This window comes from Pogoniulus pusillus, chromosome 27 (genome assembly GCF_015220805.1).
Source record: "Pogoniulus pusillus isolate bPogPus1 chromosome 27, bPogPus1.pri, whole genome shotgun sequence".
Taxonomy (NCBI): Eukaryota; Metazoa; Chordata; class Aves; order Piciformes; family Lybiidae; genus Pogoniulus; species Pogoniulus pusillus.
Window position 1 is genome coordinate 11,424,878 of NC_087290.1, and position 26,042 is coordinate 11,450,919.

A 26,042-nucleotide genomic window follows, 5' to 3' on the forward strand; every position below is an offset into this window, starting at 1 on the left:
TGATTAATAACATCAGCATTCAATTGTCCTGATTAGCCTTTGAAGTTCACATGTGTTTGGTTGGGGTCAGTGGGCTGGGGAGGGTTGGCTGCTGGCGGCTTTGGGCAGAGATGGATTTTAACCCTGTCACACTGCCAGGGCCCAGCTCTGCCCTTGTGCCATTGGCTTTTTTAAAGTTTGGAACTTGCAGAAAGTTGTGAGCACAGCAAAAATGCAGAATTCTTCATAGAGCTTTAAGCTCACAGGGTGACCCTGCCTCTGAAGACCACCCCATAAAGCTCCACCTGGGAGTTTTATGTGGGCTGCATCAGAATCATGCTTTGTGTTTGGCTTTAGGTTGCATCAGGACAATTGAGTCCAGCTGCAAACCTGCTCATTAGAGGCTCGGTGCACAATGAATTTGAGCAAGACAGGTGCAGCCTTTTTCTCTCTGCACCCTTCCTCAGGACCTTTTCACAGCCCTCCCTTATCCCCAGACTACTGCTACTCAAAAACTGCTGCAGGTTAAAACCAGATTTGATAGCACAAAGTGGATTCTCTTACCTGTAGCACTAGGAGGAGCTGATGGCACTAAACATAAAAGGATTTTTAACTCTTGTCTTCCCTTCCTCCAGCCAGTGAGGTTTATTTTTATGTGACTTTCAGCTGGGACAGTGCAGAGCAGACAGGTCCATATTTTTATACACATTATCTCAGCCCCTGCTTGCCTGGCAGTGTGGAAGAGTCCTTGTCCTGAGTTATTCAGTGCCCTGTGGTAGATAACTATGTACTTCCCACTCCTGCCTTCCCAATGTACATGAATTAAGATTTTCCAAAGAAAATATTTCATCTTTTATAGTGCTGCCAAAACTAGCTCAGAAAATAATGAGTTTATGCACCCTGTCTCTGCAAGCTGTGTGTACCACGTACAGCAGCAACCAGGCTCAAAATCCCACGGCTCTGCCTGGAAAGTTCCTGGGCAGAGAATAAAAGCTTGGTGGCATCCTGCAGAATGTGGCCAGGCACGTCAGAGGCTGCATTTCCAACACAACAAAGGTAGCTGTGGTGGCCCCCCTCAGCCAGCATTAAACAATCCCCACCCAGCTGCACTGGCAGCTCCCTGGAAGTGTTCTAGACAGCACTTGAGGACATGGTTTTAGTGGGCCTGGTGGTGTTGGGTTGATGGTTGGGCTTGATGATCTTAGAGGTCTTTCCCAACCTTAATGACTCTCTGATTTAAATGTTACTTCTCCTTTTTGAATTCACTGCCACCCCCAGCCAGTGTCCCCTAGTCTGGACACAAATTTGGCATCGCAGTCCCACCTCTGACCAAAAAAAAACCCTGCAGAACATCTCTCTTACATGTCCAAAGGGATCCAGGTGGTTGTTGGTGAGCTTTAGTTTCTGGAAGGAGACCAGCTGCCGCATCCAGTGGGCTCCTGTGGCTGGTGAGTCAGGGTGCACGTAGAGCCGCCCCGGCATGGCCGGCTCTGCCTTCCCAGCCACCATCCTGCAAACACAGCAAGTACAGATTGCATCACCTTGGCAGTGGTCACCAGCCCAGACCTAGGAGAGCATTTTGTCCTTGAACTCAAACCAGCAACCCTCCCAACAGCCCTGGGTGGATGCATTTGGGCACAGAGAAGTTCCTGCTGTTCATGGGGATTTCAGGGCTCCTTGTTTTGGCATCACAGGCTGGCAGAGTAACTCCACCTCTGCTTCCATCTCTCTAGGGCAATGTCTCTACATGCAGTTGTGTTGGCATTGGCCATGGAGAAAATCTCATCTGCATTTTTGTAGAGGATGAAGCCTTCAAAGACCATTCTGCAAGGGGAGGGGGAGATGGTCTCACACACTTCCCTGGGAGAAGGCACCAAGGAGCAGGAGTGGGTACCAGCATGGGTTCATCCTCCACAGCCATGCAGGGCTCCCACAGCCCTCAGCTGAGCAGTAGCTCCAGCAGGAAGGGGCAGCCACTTGGACCAGAGCTATGTGCTGGCATATAGTGCTGCCCCTCATACCTTCTACCAGCTCTCCTTGCCCCTCTCCTCCCCCAGCCAGCTCTCATGGACACAGTACCCAACTATGTGACATCCCTTAATGGCACACCCCACCCCCCCCCGTTACTGTGCATTGTTCTCCTCTTATAAAACACCACTAAAAGCAAAATTCCCAAAGCCAACAGAGACTTTCCAGCAGCAATAAAATGAAAAGGGAAAACAGCTCTAGGGCTGGCAAAAGCTAAATTAAACAGAGTTAACAACTATCCATCATCTAGGGTGTAATGGTTAAAGCACAAAGTGGCTGCCGTGCCACAGAGGCCCTCAGCCTGCTCCTCTTCCCCAGCGGCACTTCAGGACAAAAGTGAGCGGAAAAGGGATTTATTTTTTTTAAGTAGAGCAGCCCTAATGTGCAAGTAAATTATTACTGCTTTAGAGGATGTCACCAGGCTCCTTCCCATTGACTATGAAATTTTCCATCGCTCCTCTTTCCACCGGGCAGCAGCTGGTGGAAGGGTTTGGGGAAAAAAAAAACCATAGCTGGCTCCTGGGTTAGGAGCTTTACTATCAAGGGCATAAGGATGGGGAGGAAATAGAAGAGAAAGGAACTCCAGAGGAAGAATGAATTAAAAGGAAAAAGTCTCTAAACTGGATCTGGCACTGGACTGCAAGGAGGGAATTGCTGCTGCCTACATCTGCCTGATCAGCATGGCTGAAGCAGGGCTTTAAGTGAACCACCCCACATCTGGCTTCTGAGTTGATTGCCTACAAGCAAAATATTACTACAGAAGAAAGGAATTTAAAACTTTTCTCAACTCACATAGATACCCAATTTTGAAAACCAAAATAGACCATTAGATCATCCAGCCCTGCCTCTGCTATAATGCAGCCTGTGGCTTCACCCTCTTACACCTGCACGTGGCCAGGCAACCTGTGCTTGGCCTAAAGCTTCTCCTCTGAAAAGCCATCCAACCCTGAATGCTTTGGAAATGAACAATCCACCCCCTCCATTAGCACTTTGTTCCAGCAGTTAATTGCCCAGCCTGTTGAGAATATTTCATTTTATGTTTGTCTGGTTTTAACTTCCAGCCCTTGGCTCTTGTATCTATCGCTGCTCCACGAAGGAGAGCTCTGGGATGTTGGCATCCTTCCCGTGGGAAGGTATTTATGTTAGTTTCTGAGCTTGCACAAGCAAATGGTTGATCCAGTTGCAATTTTCTTATGGAAAAGAAGGCAAACTGAAATGTTCTCTTACCATTTGTTGTCACAGAATTTGTAGCGGTGGTCGTCAGCAGGGACAATGTCAATCAGCAAGATGTACTTGGTCTTGGGGTTCATTCCAGTCACTTTCACCTTGTAACTAGGAAACATCCTCCTTAGGAAAAAATAAAGGGTGAGCACATTAGTGAGCAGCACTGGGACTGATGGAAACTTGGAGCCATGCCCCAAAAGGCAGATCCACCATGTGATGAACTCACGCTTGGACAAAAGAGCTACAAAACATTACTGCTGCTTCTGCATCACCTGAAGTAAACTCACCCTTCCCAGAGCATGGGATGGTGCAAAACGGGGCACAAATATGGGTGAGGCCATATAGAGGAAAAGGTGTGTGGGGAGAGAGATATGGAAGAGGTCAACACAACCCTCATCACAGCGCGCTCAGACAGGGAGCCCTCACTAGCCCAGGAGGCTCCAAGTGGCTTATGGCAGCCTCAGAAATGCAGGTTTCTTGTTGCCACAAACAAGCATGAAGAGCCAAGAGCTCTGACTGCACTTCAGAAGAAAACAAACATGTTCAACATTCCTCATTCACATGATCCCAATGCCCACGACCTCACGTACAACCACATCAGCTCCTAACACCACAGCTGATCTTCCATTCCCTTCAACAAACTGAAAACTGAGGACTGGTGAAGCCCTGACGGGGACTAAGGATTAAACTGTGTGCTGGTGTGGACAGCCACACCACTCCTCTGCTCTTCCTGAATATGTCAAATTCACAGCATCCCAGCTGAGCCTTACTAGAGCCAGGAGCACCACGGAGCTCCCCACTGAAAATCTGCCCAGCCCGCTGATTAACCACTGCCTTTAGCAGACATGTAGCAACCAGCACCAAATGGAGACCATCAGAGAGACCAGCATATCATCAGAGCATGTTTCTATGGGTCTTACATATCTGAAGGATCTTTGCTATAGCAAAGAATAAGTTTTTATAAAGCTATGGCTGTGAAACCAGTATCTCCCTCTCTGGAGATACTCAAAAACCTGTTCCTGTGTGATCTGGCAGGGGCGTTGGACTGGCAGAGCTTTTGAGGTCCCTTCCAGCCCCTAACATCCTATGATTCTATACACTATCAGTCTTGTCTTGAGATCCAAAGGAGATGGTCCTGATGGGTGTGGGCACTGCCATGGAATTCTCAGGCCCTTGTGACTGCATCAGGAGCCAGGATTTGGAGGATCAGACACTTTACACCTTGAGAATAAGTATTTTCTTGGCTCCATCTTCCCAACCTGCTTCTCATCCAGTCTATTGAGCAAACTGGCTCCCCACAGCTTTCAAACAACCAGCCAGAAGAGAAAAGTCTCCTTTCCACCAGCATAAGGAGATGAAGGATGAGAATTGCTACATCCTGGAGCCATCGTAATTACCCTGATTAAGCAGCCCCCAAGTCCTGCTCTTGTTTCTCCATCAGACATTGAGGCCACTTTCTGCCCTCCTTTCCCCACGCTTTGCTCAGGCTCCCAGCCGAGCTGGCCCAGGTCTGCAGCACCATTTTGTCCCAGCTTGGGGAGAAGGCAACAAAATGGGCCCTGTTCAAAATCAGTTTCAATCGCCTCTTTTTAACCGCCCTGCATAAATTCCAGATGTTTACCATGTAATTAGCCAGGACTCAAAAGCAGCGGTTTACCAACGTCCCTGTTTGATTTTCATTCATAAACTCCACACACCTCTTAACCTTCTCCTCCTACAGGTAAGCACCTGGATAAATACAGTAGGACATTTCAATTTGTGAATACACAGCTCAATTCACAGAGAGAGAAAGAGAGAGAGAGAGAGAAAAACTGCACTAGGAATCCAATCTGAATGCCAAGATTATTATTATTATTATTATTATTATTATTATTTGGGAAAATTAGGCTTTAAAATGACATTGGAAAATGCAACAAAAAGAGGAGGAGTTAATTACAACCTAGAAAGGAGATGGAGGTGATAGGACAGCCCCTGTGTCGTCGCAGGCGAGCGTCCTGCATCAGGAGAGGGTTTTTATAACATCGAGCTTCTGAATTTATTTTTTGACTCCATCATTTCATTTACTGTAGGACATCCAAGCTGCTAAAGTAGCTGGACTGATATACTGTAAATGTTAAGTGCTTTTTTAATGGCATTTAAAATTAAGCTTCAGCATATGGTGCTCATACAGCGTGGACATGCCTGAGTTTATAATGTTCTTTAGTATAGCCCTCTAAAATAAATACAAAGAGCCAAAGTACTACTATAATATATACAGCTGGAATTCCTTCAGGATAACAAATGGGGAACTCACATCTGATTGAAGGTGTTGCTTAACTTGCAAACCACTCGCTATCTTGCAGTGGTAGCATTGTACTCAGCAGCTGACAGACCCAGCTACAACCACGTTTGCCAACTCTCTGCATTCTTTTCCAGGAAAACAGGGGTTAGATTTTAGTAATTTGGCTGTGCATGGACATTTCATCATTATTATTAGCTGCTGCATTTTACCCTTAAAAAAGAAAGAAAGAGAGAAACCAACATAAAAATGCAACTAATGTGCTGTCCAGGGACTTGTCAGCTTAATTTTCTTAATGAAAACATATTTCTCAACCCCTTGGCAGAGGCTCATTTAGTAAAGATCTCTTTGCAATATGATGCAAACGCGGGTGGTGAGTTGCCGGTGGGAAGACGTGACAAACCAGAGAGCTGGGTCCAAGGAAATGCAGTCATCCAGTTTTGATTTTAAAAAATGAAATAAAAGGCAAGGCAGAGCACCTAATAGCATGTCCTGGCCCTCAGTAAATGTCCTGTGTGAAAGAAGGATGCAGAAAGCCATGCTGGAGGCACTGGCTGATCCAGCCCTGCCCAGGAGGAAAGCGAGGCTGTGCCTACAGTGGGTCTACACAGCTCCCTGCTAGCCCTGGGAAGGGGCCAGAAACCTGCCTCCTTCCCCAGATTTACTACAGGTCAATGGAACTACTCACAGCTACAGGCCCTACACTCAGTAGTAGCTTTGCATAAGTGGCCCCTCTGCCAAATCTCTGCAGGCAGGAGCTCTCAGGCGGATGGGCGTCTCCGTAGAGGATGCTTCTCCCCGTCCAGCTCTCCCTGACAATAGCTTGCTTCATCTTCTGTTGCTCGGGGATCAGCAGCAGCAGAAGAATAAGCCACTGCTGCAACAGAAACTTGCCAACATCTTGCCAAGCTCTGGGGAATCTCAGCCTGACTTTGGTGGGAGGTCTGCAGAAAGACCTGTGGAGGTCCACACTGTAGTCACCCCACTGCCACGCACAGCTCCAAACTCTGCACAGAGAGCTTCACTGTGCAGAAACCAGTTACAGAAACTGGGAATCTGGGGCTTCCCAAGGAACATGCTGAAGCAGGACACATTTTGTTTTCAGCACCACCCCTTGTGCCAAGGATGGCTGTAGCTCTGCTATGGCTGTGCAAACAGGGAAGCTTGTCAAGGTTGAGTGCTGGGCACCTGCACAGCACAGGATAAACCAACTATGAAGTGACATTTAAGCCACCAGTAGCCAGGAGATTAAGAGCAGCAGTTCCTGGCCTCATCCTCTTTTGCTTGGACCCAAAGCCTAGTTGGACATGATGCCTCAAGGCTGCAACAAATGCCCAGAATATCTAAGTGCCCTGGGGTGGAGCAGTCCAGAACCAGGTGAATTTCTTCCCTTTTATGTTGTTTTTTCAAAAGCCACACAAGTTGTGTGTCTAACCCACCAGGACACCTTGGGCAGCAACACAGGGCAGCCAGCAGGGCCACAGAGCCACCAGCAGTCCCACAGCCCTCCTGCCCACCCAGGGACCAGCCACAAACCCACAACCCAACTGTGTGACAGCCAGCAATGACTGGGGGGACACAGCCAAGCATCAAGCCCAAGAGCCTCTTCTGCAAAACAGCAAGTCAGTGAGACTCCAGTTTCAGACACATTCAAAACTCACTTCTCCCTCCCTCCAGCTCAAGCTGGTGAAGAAGGCACCATCCAGAATCCTCCACATTGTCCTGGCAGTCTCCTGCACCCCTCAAGGCTCTCTGCTGGGATTAGTGGCACGTTTCTACCATCCTCTCTGCACTGGCAGAAGCACAGTGCTGCTGTGTGATGGCAGCATTTCTCGCTGCCCTTCAGAGGGGAAAACTGAAATCATTTTTTACATTCACGTGAGAAAGCTACGCTCAAAGAGAGTGACCACAGGAGAAAAGCTTTGATGCCTCAGTCCTGTGTAGGCAGAAGATCTGATACAGCATTGAAATACCACAGTTTGGCACCTGGTGACTGCGTGTTGAGGTTCAGGGTGATGCCCTGGGAAGGGCAGAGGGACTGAGGCTGGCTCTGGGGACTGTGGGATCAGGACCGGTGTTGCCAGGGCTTGGCTCCACACTGCCATAGCCCCAGCTAAGCCCTGTAGCTCTGTGCAGATGAAATGTAGCAAAACCAGTAAAAAGCCAGGAAAATAAACAAGCAGCACAATTCCATAGCCCTCCCAAGCTTCAAAGATGATGTGTGAGTGAATTATTTGTTCTGATAATGAAGCAGCCCTTGCTTAGCTAAGTTTATGCTAGGCACATTTTATCTCTACATGATATTCACAAATTGTTTTAAAATGAACTGTTAGAATAAGCATCTCTTGTTTATTTATTTATCCTATTACTATCCAATCCCCTTGACCATGGAGCAGTTACTGACATGGAGCCAAAGCTTCTATTATGTTCAAACAAAGTTTAATTAATGTGTAATTGGTTGGTTGGCTTTGAAAGCCAGTGATAAGAGGAAAGCTTTGCTTTCATTTGAGGCAGCAGTTCCCAGCCTTTTGGGCTCTCCAGGCTTGGCCACTTCGTGGGCATTTCATGTTTTAATCCCCATGTGAGCAGGCCTGGTTGATCCTGGACAGTTGGGCAACTGCAAGGTTCCCAGGTCCAAGAAAGCCTTGGGGTTTAGGCAGAGGACAGCAAGCCAGAGAGGACACAGAGAAGTCAAAAGCACTAGTCCCCATCAGAGAGCTCAAAGCATTCATCTGAGCACCAGCTGCCCCATGCCACACTGCATGCCAGAACCTGTGTGTCCCAGGGACACTGGCTCATGCCTTGGTCCCGCTGGGTGACAAGATGGCCTCTGCAAATCCCTCAAACTCCACTATCCTCCACAAGAATTTGCTCTAACCTTCCTCACTTAGATGCAAACATAATTTCTGAAGCTACTGCTGATACATTAGCTGAGAAGAGGCTCCTCAGACCAGCACATGGTGAGCAGGGAAGCCATGGGGCACTCAGTATTTCCATAGAGAAAACTTGCATGGAAGCAAGACACCCAAGTCCTGCTGGAGCAACTCAAGTCACATCTTCACCAAAGGCTCTCTGAAGTCATAGGAATGTGCAGACAGGTGCTCACTGCATGTCCCTGTGATTTGGATAGTACTTCAGATGCTGAGTGCATCCTTCTGTCTTTTTAGGGGATAAAACTATCTCCTTGCCCTTCAGCAGCTCAGCAGCTGAAGCCCTATTTTCAAAAGCAGTTTGGATAAAGATTTTTGAAGACAGACAGAAATTCTACATTCTTTGAGTCTGAAGTGGTCAAGAAAATCAAAGAATGGATTTCCAAAAGTTCCCATGCAATGCTGTCTGGAAAGGTGATGCTTACACCATATGAGATTATGAAAGGACCAGAAATCCAAGAAATCACTCAACATCTTGGCTAATAAGCTATATTGTGCCTGAAAGTCCAGCTCAGAAGCTGCTGGACATGCTGAAATGCCTCCAGTGATAGTCTCAAAACACTGAAGATGACAACCCTGATCAGGACTAATGTGGCCCCAAATTCTTCTTGAGAATTGGCTATGGCTTCTCAAGGATGCTTCTCCTTGTCTTCATAGTTAGAAAGGAAAGGAATGGTGCTCAGAGGCCTCAAGAACCACAATTCCATTCTGATGACCTTTCTGCCTCCCCCTCCAAATTTCCCTTCTCTTGACAAGTATTTCTTCCACTGACTTAACGCATCTTTAAAAATAATATTCTCTAGGGCAGATTAAAACAAATTTTGGGATGTCAGCTGTTTCTTTTAGCCTTTTAAATGGCATTTCCTTTTTGATAGATTCTTGCTTTCAGAAAATACTTTAAAGAGATCAAAGAGGTTTTCAGCAGGGTCCCATTTTCCCAGTGTATCCTAACCCTCAGTCCCTTATTTCTCTTATCACCCACGCCACTCCGCTATGACGCTCTGTATACAAAGTAAGAGCAGTTAACTTTGAAGTGCTGGATTAGCCCATGCCAGATCCTTGCCTCAGAATAACAAACAATACAGGTTCAACAGGAGTTCTCATCAGTAGTTCATTTTTCAGCCCCAAATTCACTGTCACTAACACAAGCAACATTGAACTCTCAGTCCATGGATAGATAGGAGAGATTTATCTGGTGGCAGGACCATGACCTAGTGATGAGAAGGTCAGACGGTTAAGGGATTTTAATATTTTGGAATGGTGAGGTTGTATTTTTTTCTTCTGGCTAGCACATCTCATTTTTAAATAAAGCATTGTTTCTCACATACTTGAGAACTTGAGTTAGCTGGATGGCTGCTTTCATGGTCTAGAAACATTTCCTCTCCTTGCCCCACAGTAACTTGAAACACGGGCAGGCTTCTTGCCATGGGATGCTTCTCCAGTGCTTTCATTTTGCCACAGAAGCTGAGCAGAGACTATCCCAGTGTGCCAGAGAATGGGAGAGATGGGTGCTAGCAGTCTCCAGGAGCACCAGCAACACAGCACAAAGATACCTCCAAAAGCAGCAGTGGAAGTGCATGGCCAAGGACTCAGCTCTGCAGCATTTCAGCTCCCTCACCAGCCCAGCTTCTACTCCCAGCTTTGGGGGGGCTTTTGGAGAAGCCTTGGTGTTCCTGTCAGGCCATGTGCTGGCTCATTGTTGCAGAGCAGCAGATGACCCACAGGCCCTGTGGCCGGAAGCCTTTAATGCAGAGGCAGAGCCCCAGCAATGGTGGGAATCTTCCCCAGCTGGTTTGGGGAACCCTGTGGGGAACCAAACCCTTCCCTGTAACCCTGGCCAGTGCTGCCACAGCTGCAGCCTAAAGACAGTGGGCAAAGGTTTGGGAACACCCTTAACCATGAGCATTCCACACCTTTAACAAACTAAAAAGGGGATTGATGTTTGAAGAGAGAAGTGTATTAAACACCACAATCCCATCCCAGCCCTGCTCAGCATATACAACCACTCTTTTCTTTGCCAAAGCTGTCGACATCTTCAGCAGCACAGCCAAGAGCCATTAAGAGTTTGCTCCTACTCCTTTCTCTAAAAGCAGAACTTTGCCTGAACAGGGCAATTCCAGAACCCCAAATTTAGGACTAAGCAGATCAAGCATTCCTCAAATATCTACTTTATTCCCAAGTTTTAAATCGACAGCTCACATTCCATCACTGATCTCAGATATTAAGGTTTGCTTTTGGATCAAAAAAACTTTAGCAGAGATTCTTGTAACTGCCTCAAAAGATTCTGGACAAATATTTCCTTTTAATTGTAATGAGAACTGGGCATCCACATGCCCTACAGAGCCATGGAAAATTTAACTTTTAGGGGATTATTCACAGAGGAAAGCTGCACCAGCTTAGCCAAAGCATTTATACTTCTTCAGACCTTGATGTCCTAAAAACTAGTTTTATTTTGGTTTACTAAAGTTGATTAGGAACAGACTTTTTTTTTTTTAGAAACTGAAATAAGCCACTTTTAAAAGGCAACTTGAAGATCTAAAGGGGGTTGCATCTTTTCTACACATGCAAGCTCCTTTATTGGTTTATATTTTTTTTCCCTGTGCAACATTTTCCCACATATGCTTCTCAAAATAAGCTACCAAAAAGACTGCAGCTACTTTTGTACCTGTGCACATCCCTTTGCTCCAGCCAAGACTCAGTTTCAGGGGTTTGAGCCTCCTATTCACATCTCTGGCGTGGCTGTGCTGCTAGCAAGGAGTGACATAGTATTGTCTCTTCAGTAACCTCACAAAAATGTGAGTAGATACCCTTCGAACTGCTGTTTTTTACTGATTAGCCTCAAGCTGCATCAAACTTTTTATCCCTGGCAATATCTGGAGAGAAACTGCAATGCTGCAAAGATTGGCACCTTGGAAAAAAACAACAACAAAACAACAAGGGAAGAACCAGAGCTAAATAAAAAAATAACGGAAAGAAATCCAGAGCCAGGAAGACTATACAAAGCTTAACTTCCTGCAGGAAAAAAGGTCTGAAAAACGAGATTTCACAAAGAATTACAAGAGACAAAGTGGAGCTTGCCACAAGGTTAAAAAAAAAACAGCAACAAACCAACCCCCCCCCCCCAATTGTTCTGTGAAATAAAACAAGAGTGAGAGGAGGACGTTGGAAAGCAGGATTTACAATGGTTGTTTTTTTTTTTTTTTACAGTGAAGTCTCTCGTTTGTTTTTTGCTTTACCCACCCCTTCAACAACTTCATCACTAGGGAATGCCCAAAATCCAGCAGGAAAGGTGTGTGCTTTGCTGAATGACAGCCAGACAGACGCATTCAGGGCTGTTAGAAGGAAGGAATTCAGATGTACATCTGCATCTCCATCCTCTAATGCATCCCTGTCCCATCTGCATTGATTGCATTGATTTGATTAATAAGAAAGAAGTTGGAGTTTGTTTTTTGGGGGTGTGTGTGCTTTTGGTTAATTTTTTTGTTTCTTTTTTTGTTGTTCGTTTGGGTTGGTTTGATTTTTTTTAAAGGTGGTTTGGTTTTGTTGGGTTTGGTTTTTGTTTGTTTTGCAATACAAAAGTAGATTTGTGGAGGCAAATTCTACCTTTAGCACAAACTCTAGGTGAGTACAGGAAGCGAACGGGACCGAGAACCAAGGAGGGGGAAGAGGGAGCCGAGAAGTGGTTGCAAGCACCGCGCCGGGACTCCACGGTGAGGGGCTGCTCGGAGCGGCAAGCCGGGCTCTCAGCCGCACATACAAGGCGATTTCATCACTAAACAACGGCAGAGCCAACGCTGCCTCCCCGGAAAAAAAAAACCAACTGCTCTGCAAATGCTATGGGCGATGGGCAGCACTTGAAAGACACGCGTGGGCAGCTTCCCTTCGTGCTCCCCATCCTGGTTTGGGTACATACAGCTCCAGGCGACGGGCAAAGCCGGGGAAGAGTTTTGCACGACATGTAAGCCAGCCTTTAAAACCTACCCACAGAAAATCCTCCAGAGCAGAAATTCGTAATTAAAGCAAACCTCAAATCGGAGGAAGAAAGGGAAGGTGATTTATGGAGCCCATCGCCCCATCCTTTGGGCACTGCGAGGGGCTGGATCCTCTGTCTGGAGGAGCCGAGCGGTTTTTATGCAAAGTTCAGGGAACTTTGCTAACATAAACGTTATATCTTGTGATGATCCTTTCAATATAAAATCATCTCTCTCTTTTTTTTCACTTTTAATTTATTTTCCCCCTCCCTCCCACAACGAAGCAGCCGAACATTAAAAAGATAGCGGAGCGCATTTTAAAGATGTTTCCACTTTATAAATCAAGTTTTCTTGGCAACAACACGATTTTTATTCCTATGCTGAGCTTGCTGTGCTCTCCTAATGTCTCCTACAGATCAGTCCTAGGAGGGAGTAATAATCCCCCAAAGTAATTCTCAGCCCTAAATTCTCGATAATTTATAGTTGGCTCGTTCCGAGGAGCTCTACAAAGAACGAAATAAATGACTCCCCTTTCCGCCCCCCCATCCTGGTTATCAATATTTGCCTTGTTTATACAAAAAGGCTATTTTACACCATTGCCATGGAATTAACGCTTCCGCTGAGCTTTACATTTCCTCTCCAGCGAGTGAACTTGTCATTAAAGTCGCTTTTTCCCCCCCCTCCTTTTTTTTTTTTCTTTTTCTTTTTTCTTTTTTGGTTGTTGGTTAAAAATTCAAAATCGGGCTTCAATTTCTTTTTTCGTTTGTGCCCCTTTGAGGTCACCCAGACCGACGTTTAAAGTGATTTCAACTAACGGCATTTAGGGGCATCCCTGTGCCTGCTGGGAGGTGGGATTAGAGTCCTAATTAGTGCTTGCAATTAGCCGCTTTCCTTCTCCTTTCCCCTCCCCAACGCTAAATGCAAAGTGCAAACAAATCTCCATTAACCACCTTTCTCTTTCTTTGTTCCCCCTCCCCTTTTTCATTGGGTCAAGAGGAGGTTGATTATTGCTGCTTTTTATTTAAATAGCTCGGGTAAAATAATTACTGTGTACTGTAATCATTTTCATTTCGCCGTTTGCATGACGATTGATTCCTGCTCTCAGCACGCACCCAAGGGGCTCAGCCTGGCACTCGGTGCCAGCACAGACAAACTAAGCTGTTGGATTTTTCTGTTGTACTCATTTTTTTTTTTTTTCCCCTTTGGGTGATGCTGGGACTGGGTCCCAGCTCCACTTTGGACTCTGTTAACCCTGATACAAATATTGCCCTTTATTTTGACACCATTTGCAAATGAACACAGAGAAAATACATTAAGAGACTATGTTCTTTCATGCTGTTCATCAGCACACCAGCCTTTTTCTTCCCTTTTTTCTTTAATGAAAAGGTATTTATAAAAGAAATAAAGCTGTTATTAGCTTGCTGGTGCTGCAATGATTTCACAAATGGCAAATTAACTTTAAAAAACCCAAAGTTTTATACATCTTAGGAACAATCTCTCCATCCTCTGTCCTGTCTGCATGCTCCTGAAAGGTGACTACGTGTGCACTGCCAGCTCCAAAGGACAAAGAATGTGGGACTGAGCCCCATACATATGGATTTGTTTAAACAATCTACGTTAAGACTTACACAGAGATAACAGGCACATTTGAGATGCTTAGGGTCTAGAATTTGGTAAAGATATTACACATCCCGCGCAGATACACTCAGATACTATAAATTAAGGGTGAAATATCTGAGGTCTTGATCCCCTAGACTTAGCTGAGTTAGGTAGCAGACCTATCAAAATGAATCCAGCTCCTTACACCAGTAACTGCTGCAGAACATGCCCCAAGATTTTATACACCACAACGTGGTGTGATAACGACAGAATTACCTGCACAATCACTTCACAAATAGGCCAAGCAGCAAACAAATTGAAGATTCCTGGGACACACATCCCCTCTACAAGGTTATTAGAGGAAAGCTTCCTCACACTGTCCTGCTGCTGCACAGAGCAGTTCTGCCAGGATGGGGAAAGGAAAACCTGCCCATTGCTCACCAAATCCAAACCCTGGCATTAGGGTCTGGGTTCCACAGTGTGAGCACCAAATTCAGGAATAAAAACAACCTGCCTAAGCCCCTCGGCTGCATGCATGAAAGATCAGGAATCACAGCAAAAAAAAACAAAAACACAGACACAGTAAATACAGATTGTGGGAAATTTTGCTGCTTTCTCTCCATTATTGGGTGTTTTCCTTCACAGCACTATAGCAGGGTGTAAACTCAGCCATTGCAGGGCACAGCAGAATACCACAGCTGTGTTAGAATTAAATGGATTTTCATATCCAAGCCTGGGAATTTTTCTTCTCCAGCAGCAGTGATGAGAGTCTGCTGCCGCAGAAACCAAGGACAGATATTTTGGTGCCCACAGTGGGAGCTGTCTGGTTTTGCTGGGAACCAGGCTGAAGATGGTCTGAGGTTTAATTCAGATGTTTAATTTTGTGTCATCTCCCACCTGAGCAGCCTAACTGGGAAGGGAGCCCTGGACAGGCACAGGGATGGATTCTCCAGGGAATTAAGCCTGGCTCCCTCCTGCCTGGGCCTGGATGTGCACAATGATCAGTGCTTGTTTCCACGGGGAAGCAGATTTCTCTCCCCTACAACTAGCAGGATAAAAGTGGTATTTTCTCTCGGTTTTGAGGTTAAATGCACATCCCAAACATTCCTGTTCCTAAAACTTTGGTGCAAATTATCCCAGCAAAAGGACTTGGTTCACTACGTGGAGAAAGGCAGTGGGGTTTGCTTTGGGAAAAATAAAATAAAAGGAAAGCCACAATCATGCTGTCAACTTCACAATTAAAATAAACTAAAATGAAAATTACCCTAGAAAACCTGGACTAAATGTAGCAAATGACTCCACAACCCTTTCTTGCATCCACAATCTCCTTGCCACATACCAACACATGTACACTTTACATGAACCAACATTATTTTACTGAAATCTACAATCACTGTAATATTTTCTCTAATGCCATCACCTGCAACAGGGACATTTCACATCAGAAGCAAGACATGTTCATGGGGAATTTTCACTAACCTGCCTGCTTTGGTTATTATCATTTCAGTGCCAGCTTCGTGAAATTTCTTCCATAGCTCCTTCTCATGGAGATAGACTTTGATATTTTCTATTGTCTGGGGAAAAAAAAAATATCATGAAAAGAGCAACAAATGTCTGACAAAAACCTCAGAGAGGAGCTGGGAAGGGCAGCTGCACGCCCAGGACCAGCCCTGCAGCCAAGGCGCTGGGCAAAGCCACACCAACCTCGATGGAGAGAAGGATGGAGTCCCAAAAATTCCACCACTGTTTGCCAAAAATAAAAGAAACAAACTGAGGCCGGTTTTAATTGCAGTCTTTCACATCCAGGCCAGATACTGTGGCCAAGGGGATTTTTCTTTTCAAACATGTTTGCTTGTTTTTTCTTAATTTCCTCCCCCCTTTTCCGTGGGGTTCGTTGGGCCCCACTGGGCGCTGCAGTCTCCCTACTGCTCCCAAAAACCAGGATCAAGGGCATCCGAGGGAACACCTGGGTACACCGAGCAACATGCACCCCAGGGCCACGGGCTTTATGCGGATCTGTTCTGTTCCGCGGGAAGTCGGGTGAAGAAGCTGAGAGTTTTATTCATCTGGAAAAAACAAACCCAAAAAAACCTAACCCAAGGTAACCCATTGCCAGGTTGGATCCTGCTGCAGGGGGAGCTACCGCGGCTCTGGTACCTGATGGGCGCCGGTGGGGTTACCGACCTGCCACCCCCAATAGCGGGCACGGGGCAGCCTACTTTGTGCAAGGAAAAATAAACCGAGAAATTAAAAGTAAAGAAAAACGCGAAGCCCGAGCATTGCGACCAAGGGAGATGCGCGGTGGAAGGAGGCCTGTCTCCGGCCCTTTCAGCCGTGCTCTGGTCTGGCTGGTGGGGAGAACGCTGGGCAGGGCGCGGTACGAACGGTGCATACCTGCTCGGGATCAGGGAGCTGCGGGCTGCTGAGCGGCGTGTTGCTCCCCCCGGCTACGCCGAGGACGGGGGAACCGGCAGAGGAGTCCGCATGGCCGGGCGCGGGGGCTGTTGGAAACCCTTCCTCAGTTTCAGACAGGCTTTTCTCCTGGAGCATTTCCTTGCAGAGAGAGAGGAGCACCGTTAGCTCGTAGCAATAGCTTTTGACACCTTCCATGCCCCGGGCACGGCCACCTTCCGGGGTCAGGCCCTCCCGGCCCGGCCCGTGGTCCTTCCTCAGGCAGCGGCACTCGCAGAGACTGGGACGTGACACCTCCAGCCCCAGGGGAAGGTGGCTGCGCCGGGGAAAGCCGGGCCGGGCCCTTTTGCCCCCCCGGGGGAGCCGCCCACGCGTGGCTGCGCTCCCGTCTGAGTCCCGAGCAGCTCATGTCAGATTTGAACTCAGCCCTCCAAACCCGATCCTTTCTCCTTTATCTTCCACCCGCTTTTTGCCACCGTGCGGGGCCGGTACCCGTCGGGGTGGGCAATGCGGCCCAGACAGTCGCTCTGCCTCGCCCCCTCAGGGCTCCGGGGGCTCCGCGACAGCTCTCGGGGCCGTGGCGAAGAGCTGCGGCGGAGTCGGGTGGTGTAAACAAGCCGAGTGCTGGGCTCCGAGATAAAAGGACCCCTCTTAAACTTGGACGGAGACTGGGAAAAGCCAATAAAGATAAGGCCTGACAGCTCCGGCGGGGCTGCCGCGCATCAACCCCGACTTTTACGGCGCGGAGGGACGCGACCGCCTGCCCCGCTCAACGGACGGACCGACAGGAGGGCAGGCAACGGACTCGAGGAGGTTGCAGGGTCCTGGTCCCGGGGACAGAAAGCACCTCTCCCCACAGAGAAACGCTGGCAGCATCCGGCCCCTTGCAACCCCGACGGAGAATTCCTTTCTCCTGGTTCCCGTGACCGGTGCCCTCTCTGCCCTGAGGAGAGCGGGGTGATCCCCTCGGCTGCAGACCGAAGAGAGCTTCAGGGAGAGCTCTGGACAGGCAGCCCGGCTCAGTGCGAGCGGGCACACACGGATGCCCGTTCCCGGCTGCACCACACGCACCGCGGCCTCCCTGGGCAGCGAGCACCCGGTGCCCGGAGCGCATCGCCGGTCTCCGTGCCCCACTTGGGCGAATGGGACAGGACAGCCCCAGCCCGCCCAAAGCGTGGATGTTTCCAGCGGCCAACGTGCAGAGCAGGGCCGGGTGATCTGGGGCGGCACAGGTGGGAAGCGGCGGCGACGATCCCCGAGGGCCCGATTCCTGCCTGCGGGAGGAGATCCCGTTGCTCCCGGGGATGGAGCAGGGGCTCAGGCCGGGAGAACAGCAGGGGAAGGCTAGTGGCAGCCGCCCTGGCACAGGCCGGGGACTTGGCAGGATGCAGGGAACCCCGCACCCGTGGACCCCCCGCTTCCTTCCCTTCCTCCCTTCCCTCCGCACCCCAGGAACTCACACGGCCGGCCAGGGGGCAGAAAGAGTAGCGAGGGTGTCCGGGCTTCGCCTGGGGGCATGAAGGGCACCCGCGGAGCAGCGCGATGGCTGCGTGAGGAGCTCAGGCCGGGCGCGACTCCGCGGCCCCCGATGGCAGCGGCGTGCGGGGCATCCCCCGCTGCGCGGATTCACTTTCCCTTGATCTTGGCGGAAAATGTTCCATAAAGATCCAGTTTGGGGCCTTTCGACTCCCTCCCTCTTTGTCTCCCCCCCCCTTTTCCCTTCCCCTCCTGCTGCTGACGTTGCCGCTGTCAATCACGTCCCCATAGACCGGCTCTGGCCCACTCCCCCTGGCCCGGCCCGCTCGGCCCAGCCCCGGCTCCGCACCCGCCCGACGGCCCGCACCAGGGGGCACCAGTCGGGGGCACTGGCAGCCCGGCCCTCTCTCACCGGGTTCCGCCGAGGCCTTCCCCGGCCTGTTCGACCTGCCTCGGCGCTGCGCTGGGCCTGGCGGCAAATTGAGCCGCTGGCTGTTTCGCGGGGAGCTGGGGGGACACCCCCAGCCCCACCACCGACTCCCAGCCCCGATGGTCCCGGCGCTCCCCACTGCCCGCCGGGAGCCGGGCTGGGCCCAGGGCTGCAGCTGGGGCAGGAGGGTTGCGCGAGCACAGGCCGCGCTGGATGGGAGCTTGGCTTGGCGGGCCGGGCAGTGCGGGGCACCGGGACCCCACCACAGGAACCGGGGCTGTTCGGGAGAGAGGGTCACGGAAGATGAGCAACGGCCGGGCCTAAGCCGGCGACACGCTCCTAGAGGGGTCAGAAGCCTCCAGATGCTTCTCCTAGCCCTACTGTACCGGCAACCTGCGTCCCGCCGGCCTGGGGCCGGTCCGCGGGTGCAGATCTCCCTAAGAACCCAGGAAGGGTGGACAGGGCTCCCCGTCCTCCCTCAGTCGCCGCAGAGACCCGAGCGTTGCAGTAGTGCGGGCAAGATCGTGGTGACTGCCAACAACGCGGCAGCAAGGCCGGGCTGCCGAGGTCAGCCCCAACCAGGGCTGCTCCCCAGATGAGCACGGCCTGAGGAGAATTGCCCCTGGCCTCTCACACCCTCGGAAAAGAGCCCCCGCACCCTCCGGCCATGGGCATTCCCTGCCTGGAGCTTCCACCACCAAGCTAAAACGGGGAGAAGGGAGACCCCTCCTCCGGAGAGTCCCTGAGTCTTGTCGCTACCAACCGAGTCGCTTCAGCTCTGCTGTGGCCATTACCCAGACACATACACGACCACCATTCCCCACAACTGTGCGGCCCCTCGCAGCCCCCAGCCGCCGAAACTCGCCCAGGCTGCCGCGCTACTCCCTGCAGCTATGTCTATCGCGATAGACTCACTGCTGCACGCGACCCGAATATCGCAACAGCTCCATTCGGCTCTGCTCTGTATCGCGCTCCTCGCACCCTTCCGCGCCCTCCGGTCTGCACGCCCTATTCTGTGCCCGCGGGGAGGGCGAAGGGAGGGAAGCCCCTTACCCGAGCCGGCCAGTCCTGGGCGGGCACAGAGGTGCCGCTCGCCTCCCGCAGCCTCGGGCTCACAGGGACACCGCCATCAGCCGGCGGGGGCTCATGGGGCAGGATTTTTATCGGGGTTTATCTTGAAAGTGAATTTAAACCCAAACTCACTCCCACTGTCACGTGGTGCCGAAATTGGGAACAGGAGCAGAATAAAAAGTAAACTGGGGTCAACCTCTTAATGAACCTTTTCCCCACTCCTACCAAAAGGGGAAAGAGGGAAAGGGGGGCGAAAAAAAAAAACCAACAAAAAAAAAAAAAAAAAAAACCAACCAAAACCCAAAAACGCAGGCGGGCTGAGCGGGATGCCAGCGACGGAGCAGCGAGCAATTCCCGTAGGAACCGGCGGGCCAGAGCCGGGGCAGGTGAGACCGGGCTGGCGACAGGCCCCGACGTGCGGCTGCGGGTCGGGTGCAAGGGCAAAACGGCGTCTGTCCTACTCCCGCGCAATTGTAACCGGGGAAGAGGGCTTGGGAGCTAGAAGCCATCTCGGTGGGGCCAAGGTGAGAGCGAGCAGGTCCGCGAATTACTGGAACGACGGTTCCCGCAGCTGACCTGCTGCTCTCAGCACCGCGCACTGCCGCGATGGTTTCCGCGGGTTTTATCTACCTCTGAGCCACGGGCCGCATCCGTTCCCCGGTCCCACTGCCGCCGCAGGCGAGAGCCCTCGCAGAGTCGCGCGGAATGTGCGCAGCCGGGCGCCGCAGCCACCCCCTGCTCGGACAGGTTGGTCCCGCCGTCAGTGCACACCTGCGGGCAAGGCTCTCCCCGCAAGCTGTGGGGCCTAGGGCGGCCGCTGAGGGCCAAACTCCAGGAGAAGGTGGATTTTCGATATTTACCCTGCAGCTGATGCCAGTCGCTGGGCTTTGTTTGGGTTTCTCTCCAGCCCTTTCTTCCCGCAGTCGCAGACACCAGGAATCAGCCTGCGATTCCCTGCCTTAAACGCCTTTTTTTTTTCTCCCCTTAAAAAAAAAAAAAAAGAAAAAAGGTGTGAGAAGTCGATCCTCAGGTGAGGATGATTAAATTAATTTGGTTAAAGCCAAGTCTCCCTTCTCCTCCCGCCAGCCCCCGGCCTTCCTTGTCCGTGCGGACTAGGGATGTTGGAGGGGTGAGGTCGGGCCCGTTCCGTTGGGCCCCTACTCCAGGTTCTCCGCCCCCGGTTCTGCCGTGCCCTAAGCTAGGGCATCACCTGCCCTTAGCGAGTTTCGGCCCACGGGGCCCTCCAGGACTCCGAGACGGCAGGGTCAATGCCGACAGGGCTCGTTCGGGGGCTGCGAGTGAAGCATCCCCGGCGCACGGAGTCCCTCGGTTGTGGAAACACCGTGCACTTTTCGGAGGCTCCTGCACTTCACGGCGAGGCTTGAAACCAACACGACTGTCATCACTCGGCAGACAAACGGCCGGATCCCCGACGGCAGGGTGGCTCCTATTCACGGCTCATCATCACCGAGTCAAAGGAGCAGGCGGGAGGGGGGGAGGATGAGCCCCGCTTTCAGGGCCTCGCAGCTCCAAACCACTCATCACTGTCACCGAGCTCACTCATGCCTTGGCCCTAAACACCGGCGATTAATAAAAGTTTACTGTCGCTTTTCTTCAAGAATTACGCTCAAGTTTGCGGGCCGGGAAAGCACCGAGCAGGCTCGAATTTACCTGCTGAGATGCTGCGCCGCTTTTCCAGCCGCGGCAGGCAGCACCGCTTCCTTTGCCTGTTCTTCTTACACCTACATCCACCCCCCGCCCCAAGACAAGCTGCATCTCTTGCCTCAAAGAAAACTTGCCAGCCACCAAGCAAAACCGCACAAGGAAGTCTCGAGCCCGTACCCGACGGTACCGGCCGGTCCCGCGAGCGGCCGCGGCTCAGTGTCCCCGGTGCGAGAGGGACGACGGCGGGAGGAACCCCGCAGAATCCTGCCCTGGCTCCCATGAAGCCAGGACCGAGCCTGGGCCGCGTGGGCTGGCACAGATTTACTGACTTGAGTGGAAACTCACCGGTTTACACCGCCGAGGAGGGGTTGAATGGATGAGGACTGAGAAAAAGTTGCCGAATTTGGCCAGTAAGGAGACTGGAGGAGCGGGAACAGTGAATGATGCGTGTGCTCGGGAGGAATTACACAGCATCGGAGTCGGGCTTCTAAACAGGGACAGTGCCAAATCTCTAATAACTGTGTAATATGCTTATTTATACCATACAAGGACTTACAAACCTCATTGTGCATAGCAGCTGGGTCATATTTCTTTTACCCTTCCATTCCTCAGGCTCTTTTGCCAAGAGGCTGGTACCAAACACTCCTCTAGGCTGAAAGGAAAACACAAAAATTAAATTGCAAAGAAACGGTGACAGGAAGCGTGGGTAAGATACGGGCTGATGGGCGGCCCTTTCATCTTAAGCATCTGCCTAAAATAGATGCACGGGGGGGATACTGAAAAGCTCCAAGGTTTTAAATTCAAGTGATTTTCTGCTTCGAAATTCGCCGAATTATCCCCCTGGATTTGCCTGACCTGGGCGCGTTTGTAAGGCTCTCCGATTTTGGTTTAGACCGTTAAGTAAATATTTTAACGAATGTTTTAAAACGTTGTAAACGAATGTGTTGCTCAGGCTTCCACCGAGCTCCACTGGAAGTGGGTAAATCAAACAGACAACCATATTCTCTCTGGGTTTAAAGAATTGAGAGGATACGTGATAATTTTTGTCTCATTGTATCAAGTGTACTCGCCCCTTGTAATTTCAAGCAAAGAGAAGCAGGCAACATTCACCGTGTAACCGGGAATAATTAAGCCATGAACGAATATTTTCGTTCCTAGAGATTTTTTCGAAGCCTAAATATTTTACAGATAAAACCAAACAGTTGTGAAATTGTTTTCATCAGTAAAATTAAATCTAATTTTTGTCTGCACGCACTGGAGTTGGGTTTTTGTTTGTTTGGTGTTTTTTTTTGTTTGTTTGTTTTTTGTTTTTAATGCTGCTTTAACATTGTTTAAAATAGCATCTAAAAAAAAAAAAAAAAGAGTATTTCAAGTCCATTGCATATTTTGTACAAAAGAGATTTCACGATGAGCTCAGCAACACTGTGTAAGAACAAATAGTCCAGAGCACACTGCCCTGCTGAACGTCAGACTGAGCTAGTCCCCAGAGGTCTCTCCTAGCCAAAGAATATTGATTTAATTTCAATATATACCTTCCAAATGCTTCGTTGCTTTAATATTACTCCCTTTTTTTGTTTGTTAATGATGAGAATCCTGAAGCTGGAGCACAGGAGCAGGCAAATGGGGACACGTCAAAATGGGAATTATGACTTCAAAAAATAAAAGCAGAACAATGCCCAGTTCTCAGTGTGAGGTGATTTTTGGTCTGCAACCTCCATGGCAGCCACAGCTCCAAATCAAAATGGTGCTGCAGGATGGGGCCGAGCGTGCTCTGCCACCACCCATCTGTACACAGCAGCCATTGCTATTTACGGAAGGTCAGAGGGGCAGTGGTGGCACAAGCTCCTGGTTAGATATGCCATGGTCATTAGCACAGATGGGTAACCTTGGCTGAGGGCTGGGAACAGCCTGGGAGAGAAAGGACTCAGGCAGCAGCGTGAGGCAGGGTACAGATGGAGAGGGGAGAGCAGGTTCTGGGCAACTCAGCATTCTGCAAGGACCTTGGTGAAACAGGAGAAAGATAGCTGGAACCTCCTAGATAAGCTGCTCTTGAGTGCATGAACTACTAGCAAAATGATGAGACATCAACCCAGTAAGCGACAACACTGCAAGTCACTTCTCAGCATGCGGGGAGAAGAGAGGAAGATTTCCATCAGAGCAAGTCTCAGAAGCTTTCCATCAGAGCAAGAAACTGCGTTACGGAATTGCAAAACCAGCCCAGTGCACTCTCAGCGGGTTGTGGCTCTTATGGATCTTCTTGGCATCGCCCACCCGCTGGTATGCTGGGGATGAAGGGCTAAGGGCGAGCCTTGCTCAAGCTGATTATTCAATTTGTGCCAGGGATGAGTGGGTTATTGATATGGGTAATCATTGTTCCAGGGATGAGTGGGTTATTGATATGGGTAAGCATTGTTCTTCAGGGGGAAGAGGAAAGTGATGGTCTGAGTGAGAAATTCTGAACAGGAGGCATGGAGGCTGCCAGCTCTAGCGCTGTCTCTGCAGCAGAGCTGGGTGCAGACCCTATCCAAGCACTTGACTTGACAGGATGCTGCTCTGCCGTGAAAATGTGGGCTGGTCGGTTCAAACGGGCAAGTTTAAACATTATACTGCAACGTGGGCCTTCACCTCTGGGACAGACCCCACTGACCAACAGTCCAAGCAAGTAGCTCGTGTCAGTAGTGCCTGGTGAGTGCTGCAGAGCTTTGGGACGCAGCCTGCAGCCCACGCTTCTGCTGTTTACCTTAGTGTCCCAGTTGCTATTTAGGCAAAAGCATCATCTCAGCCATCAGCACAGCCACCACCCAGGCCTGTGCACGCAAGCCCTCACTCCCTGCCAGAGCCCACAGCTCTTTTTGGCCAGTCCCTTTCCACCATGGTGCTTCTCACAGGGAAATGTTCACCACCTTCTTGAGCTGGGGTCAGAACTTTCAGCACGGCAGCAGGGTCAAAGCAGGGCTCAGCACTGCAGGTACAGGAGGGGGAATGTTTAGCCCTTCTTCCAGACTCATGGGAAACACTAAACCAGGAGCAAATGGGGACCTTGGAGATTTAAACACTTGCCAGATGCCTGTGATAGCCGTGTGTCATGCTCCTGAAGGTCAGTTCTGTCCCAGGTTCTTGCTAAATCACCCAAGGCAGATTTAGGGGGCTTGAGGCATCTGGGGCATGGGAAGGCAGTTGTGATTTAAAAGGCTGGAGGGGAGCAGCCAGCAGCACAAGCGGCCAAAATTCCCAACCTAAGGGCTCATGGGCCAGAGAGGAGAGGCACAAACATGCATTTGGATGTGGAGCTGCTGGCGAGGAGGCAGCCAGACACGATGGAGGAAGGAGAAGCAAGAGGCAGATGAAAGTGGGGAGGAAGGGAGCTGCTCAGGGGCCTGGGGAGCAAGAGGCTGTGACAGGAAGGAGCTCCCTCGGGGAGGAGTTTTGTTTCACAGGGCAGGGTGATAGCCTCGGGTTTCTGTCCTGCAGATGAGTGGTGAGCATCTACAAGGCTAGTCCCAGCACTGGAGTTCTGTAGACCTGCTGAGGAATCTGGTAGTGGGAGAGAGGAAAGGGGTAAAAAAGGTTCTTCCTGTGAAGCAGGTCAACAAAGCCTGTGAAAATTCAGTGCCACAGCTCTCTGGCCAGGACACACTGGGATGAGATTTGCCATCAAGCATCTCCCATGCAGAGGCAAACCCTTGGGCTGAGGGTTATCCTGCTCACCAGGAAGCCACCTTGCATCTCCAGCCATCCTCTAGGATGTAGCAGCTCAGTCACATCCCTGTCATGCCTCTGTCCTGCTCCTGGGATGCCAAGATGAAACACATTCCTTGGGCTGCAGCACAACAGGGCCAGGTCTGGGACAAATGCTGCTCTCTATGTGGGGCATTTTCCTTCTCATACAGTGAGCAAATTTGCTCTGAAAGCAGAGCTCAGTCCTTGGAGTGGCTTTGCCCCCTTAGTAAGTGAGGAAGAACTGCAAAAAGGCATCACCCTTCTATTCCTGGTTCTCAACAAGAGCAAAAGGGAGAGAAAATGAAGGTGTTCCCAGAAGCTGGGAATTTCCTCCTTGTGAGACATGATCTGCTGTGGGAACTCAAATTTGCTACACACAGAAGGAGCTAAAATGGAGATGGGAGAGATGAAGTGCTGGAGTGGAGTGTGCTCCTTCTCCTGCATCTGCTCCTGGCTCCAGCGAGGAGAGAAAGGATGGCTGAGATTCATTAAATAGAGACAGGAAAGCCTTGCTTAAGGAGCTGTCTGGGAAAGAGGCCATTCCAGGCTTGCTCTATGTGAGTGCCAGGGATCTGGGGCCAGAATAGACAATTGCTAAATATTCCTCTGTGCTCTGCTTGAGCTGCTCTCAAGCTTGCCAGTTACAGAAAGTTGTGGGGAGCTTAATGATGGTTTTATGTCTGGAACAGGAGACCAAGATAGCTCTATCAGAAGGAAGAAGATCCCTCAGATCAACAGCTTCTCTTCTCACCCAGCAGCTGAGGGCACTGACCTGGTGGTGCATTGAGGCTAGGGCAGCTCCAGCCAGATGGAAGGCATCGTGTGTCTGCAGCCATGTGGAATTAGATGGGCAGTGAGAGGGACAGAAAAGGAACTTCTTGGTCAGTCTGCACCTGTCATAAACCAATTGTATGAAATTTAGGGAGCAGTAGGAGCAGTGGGGACAGCAGGAGATGCTGCTCTTGCCCATGCTGCCCTGCTGCTCAGGGCAGTGGGATAGAGAAGGTTTGCACCACAGAGCTTCGACACAACTGCTGCTGTAAAGGACCAGGAGTCTCTGTCCCTGCCCATAGCTGAGAGGCAGCTTTGGGAGGGAGTGAAGGGTGCTCTGCCCTGGACCCCAAACACCACCCCACCGCCACATGCCCAGACCTGTGACAGGGTCACCTCTCTGACCTTGATGCAGAGAAACCAGGAGCTGTGGGTTCCATCTCTCTTCTCTTTTACCATGTTTCTCACCACTCCAGATTGAACTTGCA

At 50.2% G+C, this 26,042-nt stretch overlaps 1 protein-coding gene across 2 annotated transcripts in view; it reads right to left on the reverse strand.

Annotated features, from left to right (window-relative positions):
- TBX4 (T-box transcription factor 4) overlaps window positions 1-26,042 on the reverse strand; it is a 46,769-nt gene extending 20,727 nt beyond the window's left edge. The window contains exons 1-8 of one of the 2 annotated variants that reach the window (XM_064166279.1): window positions 25,960-26,042; window positions 25,556-25,676; window positions 21,624-21,715; window positions 20,259-20,381; window positions 16,404-16,562; window positions 15,489-15,583; window positions 3,235-3,354; window positions 1,342-1,489 (exon numbers count right to left, since the gene is read on the reverse strand). In XM_064166279.1, the coding sequence (XP_064022349.1) occupies window positions 1,342-1,489; window positions 3,235-3,354; window positions 15,489-15,583; window positions 16,404-16,559 (519 nt within the window). In that variant the 5' untranslated portion in view covers window positions 16,560-16,562; window positions 20,259-20,381; window positions 21,624-21,715; window positions 25,556-25,676; window positions 25,960-26,042. Of the gene's footprint in view, window positions 1-1,341; window positions 1,490-3,234; window positions 3,355-15,488; window positions 15,584-16,403; window positions 16,563-19,380; window positions 19,608-20,258; window positions 20,382-21,623; window positions 21,716-25,555; window positions 25,677-25,959 lie in introns of those variants that run through there. The other variant, XM_064166280.1, reaches the window with a different exon arrangement.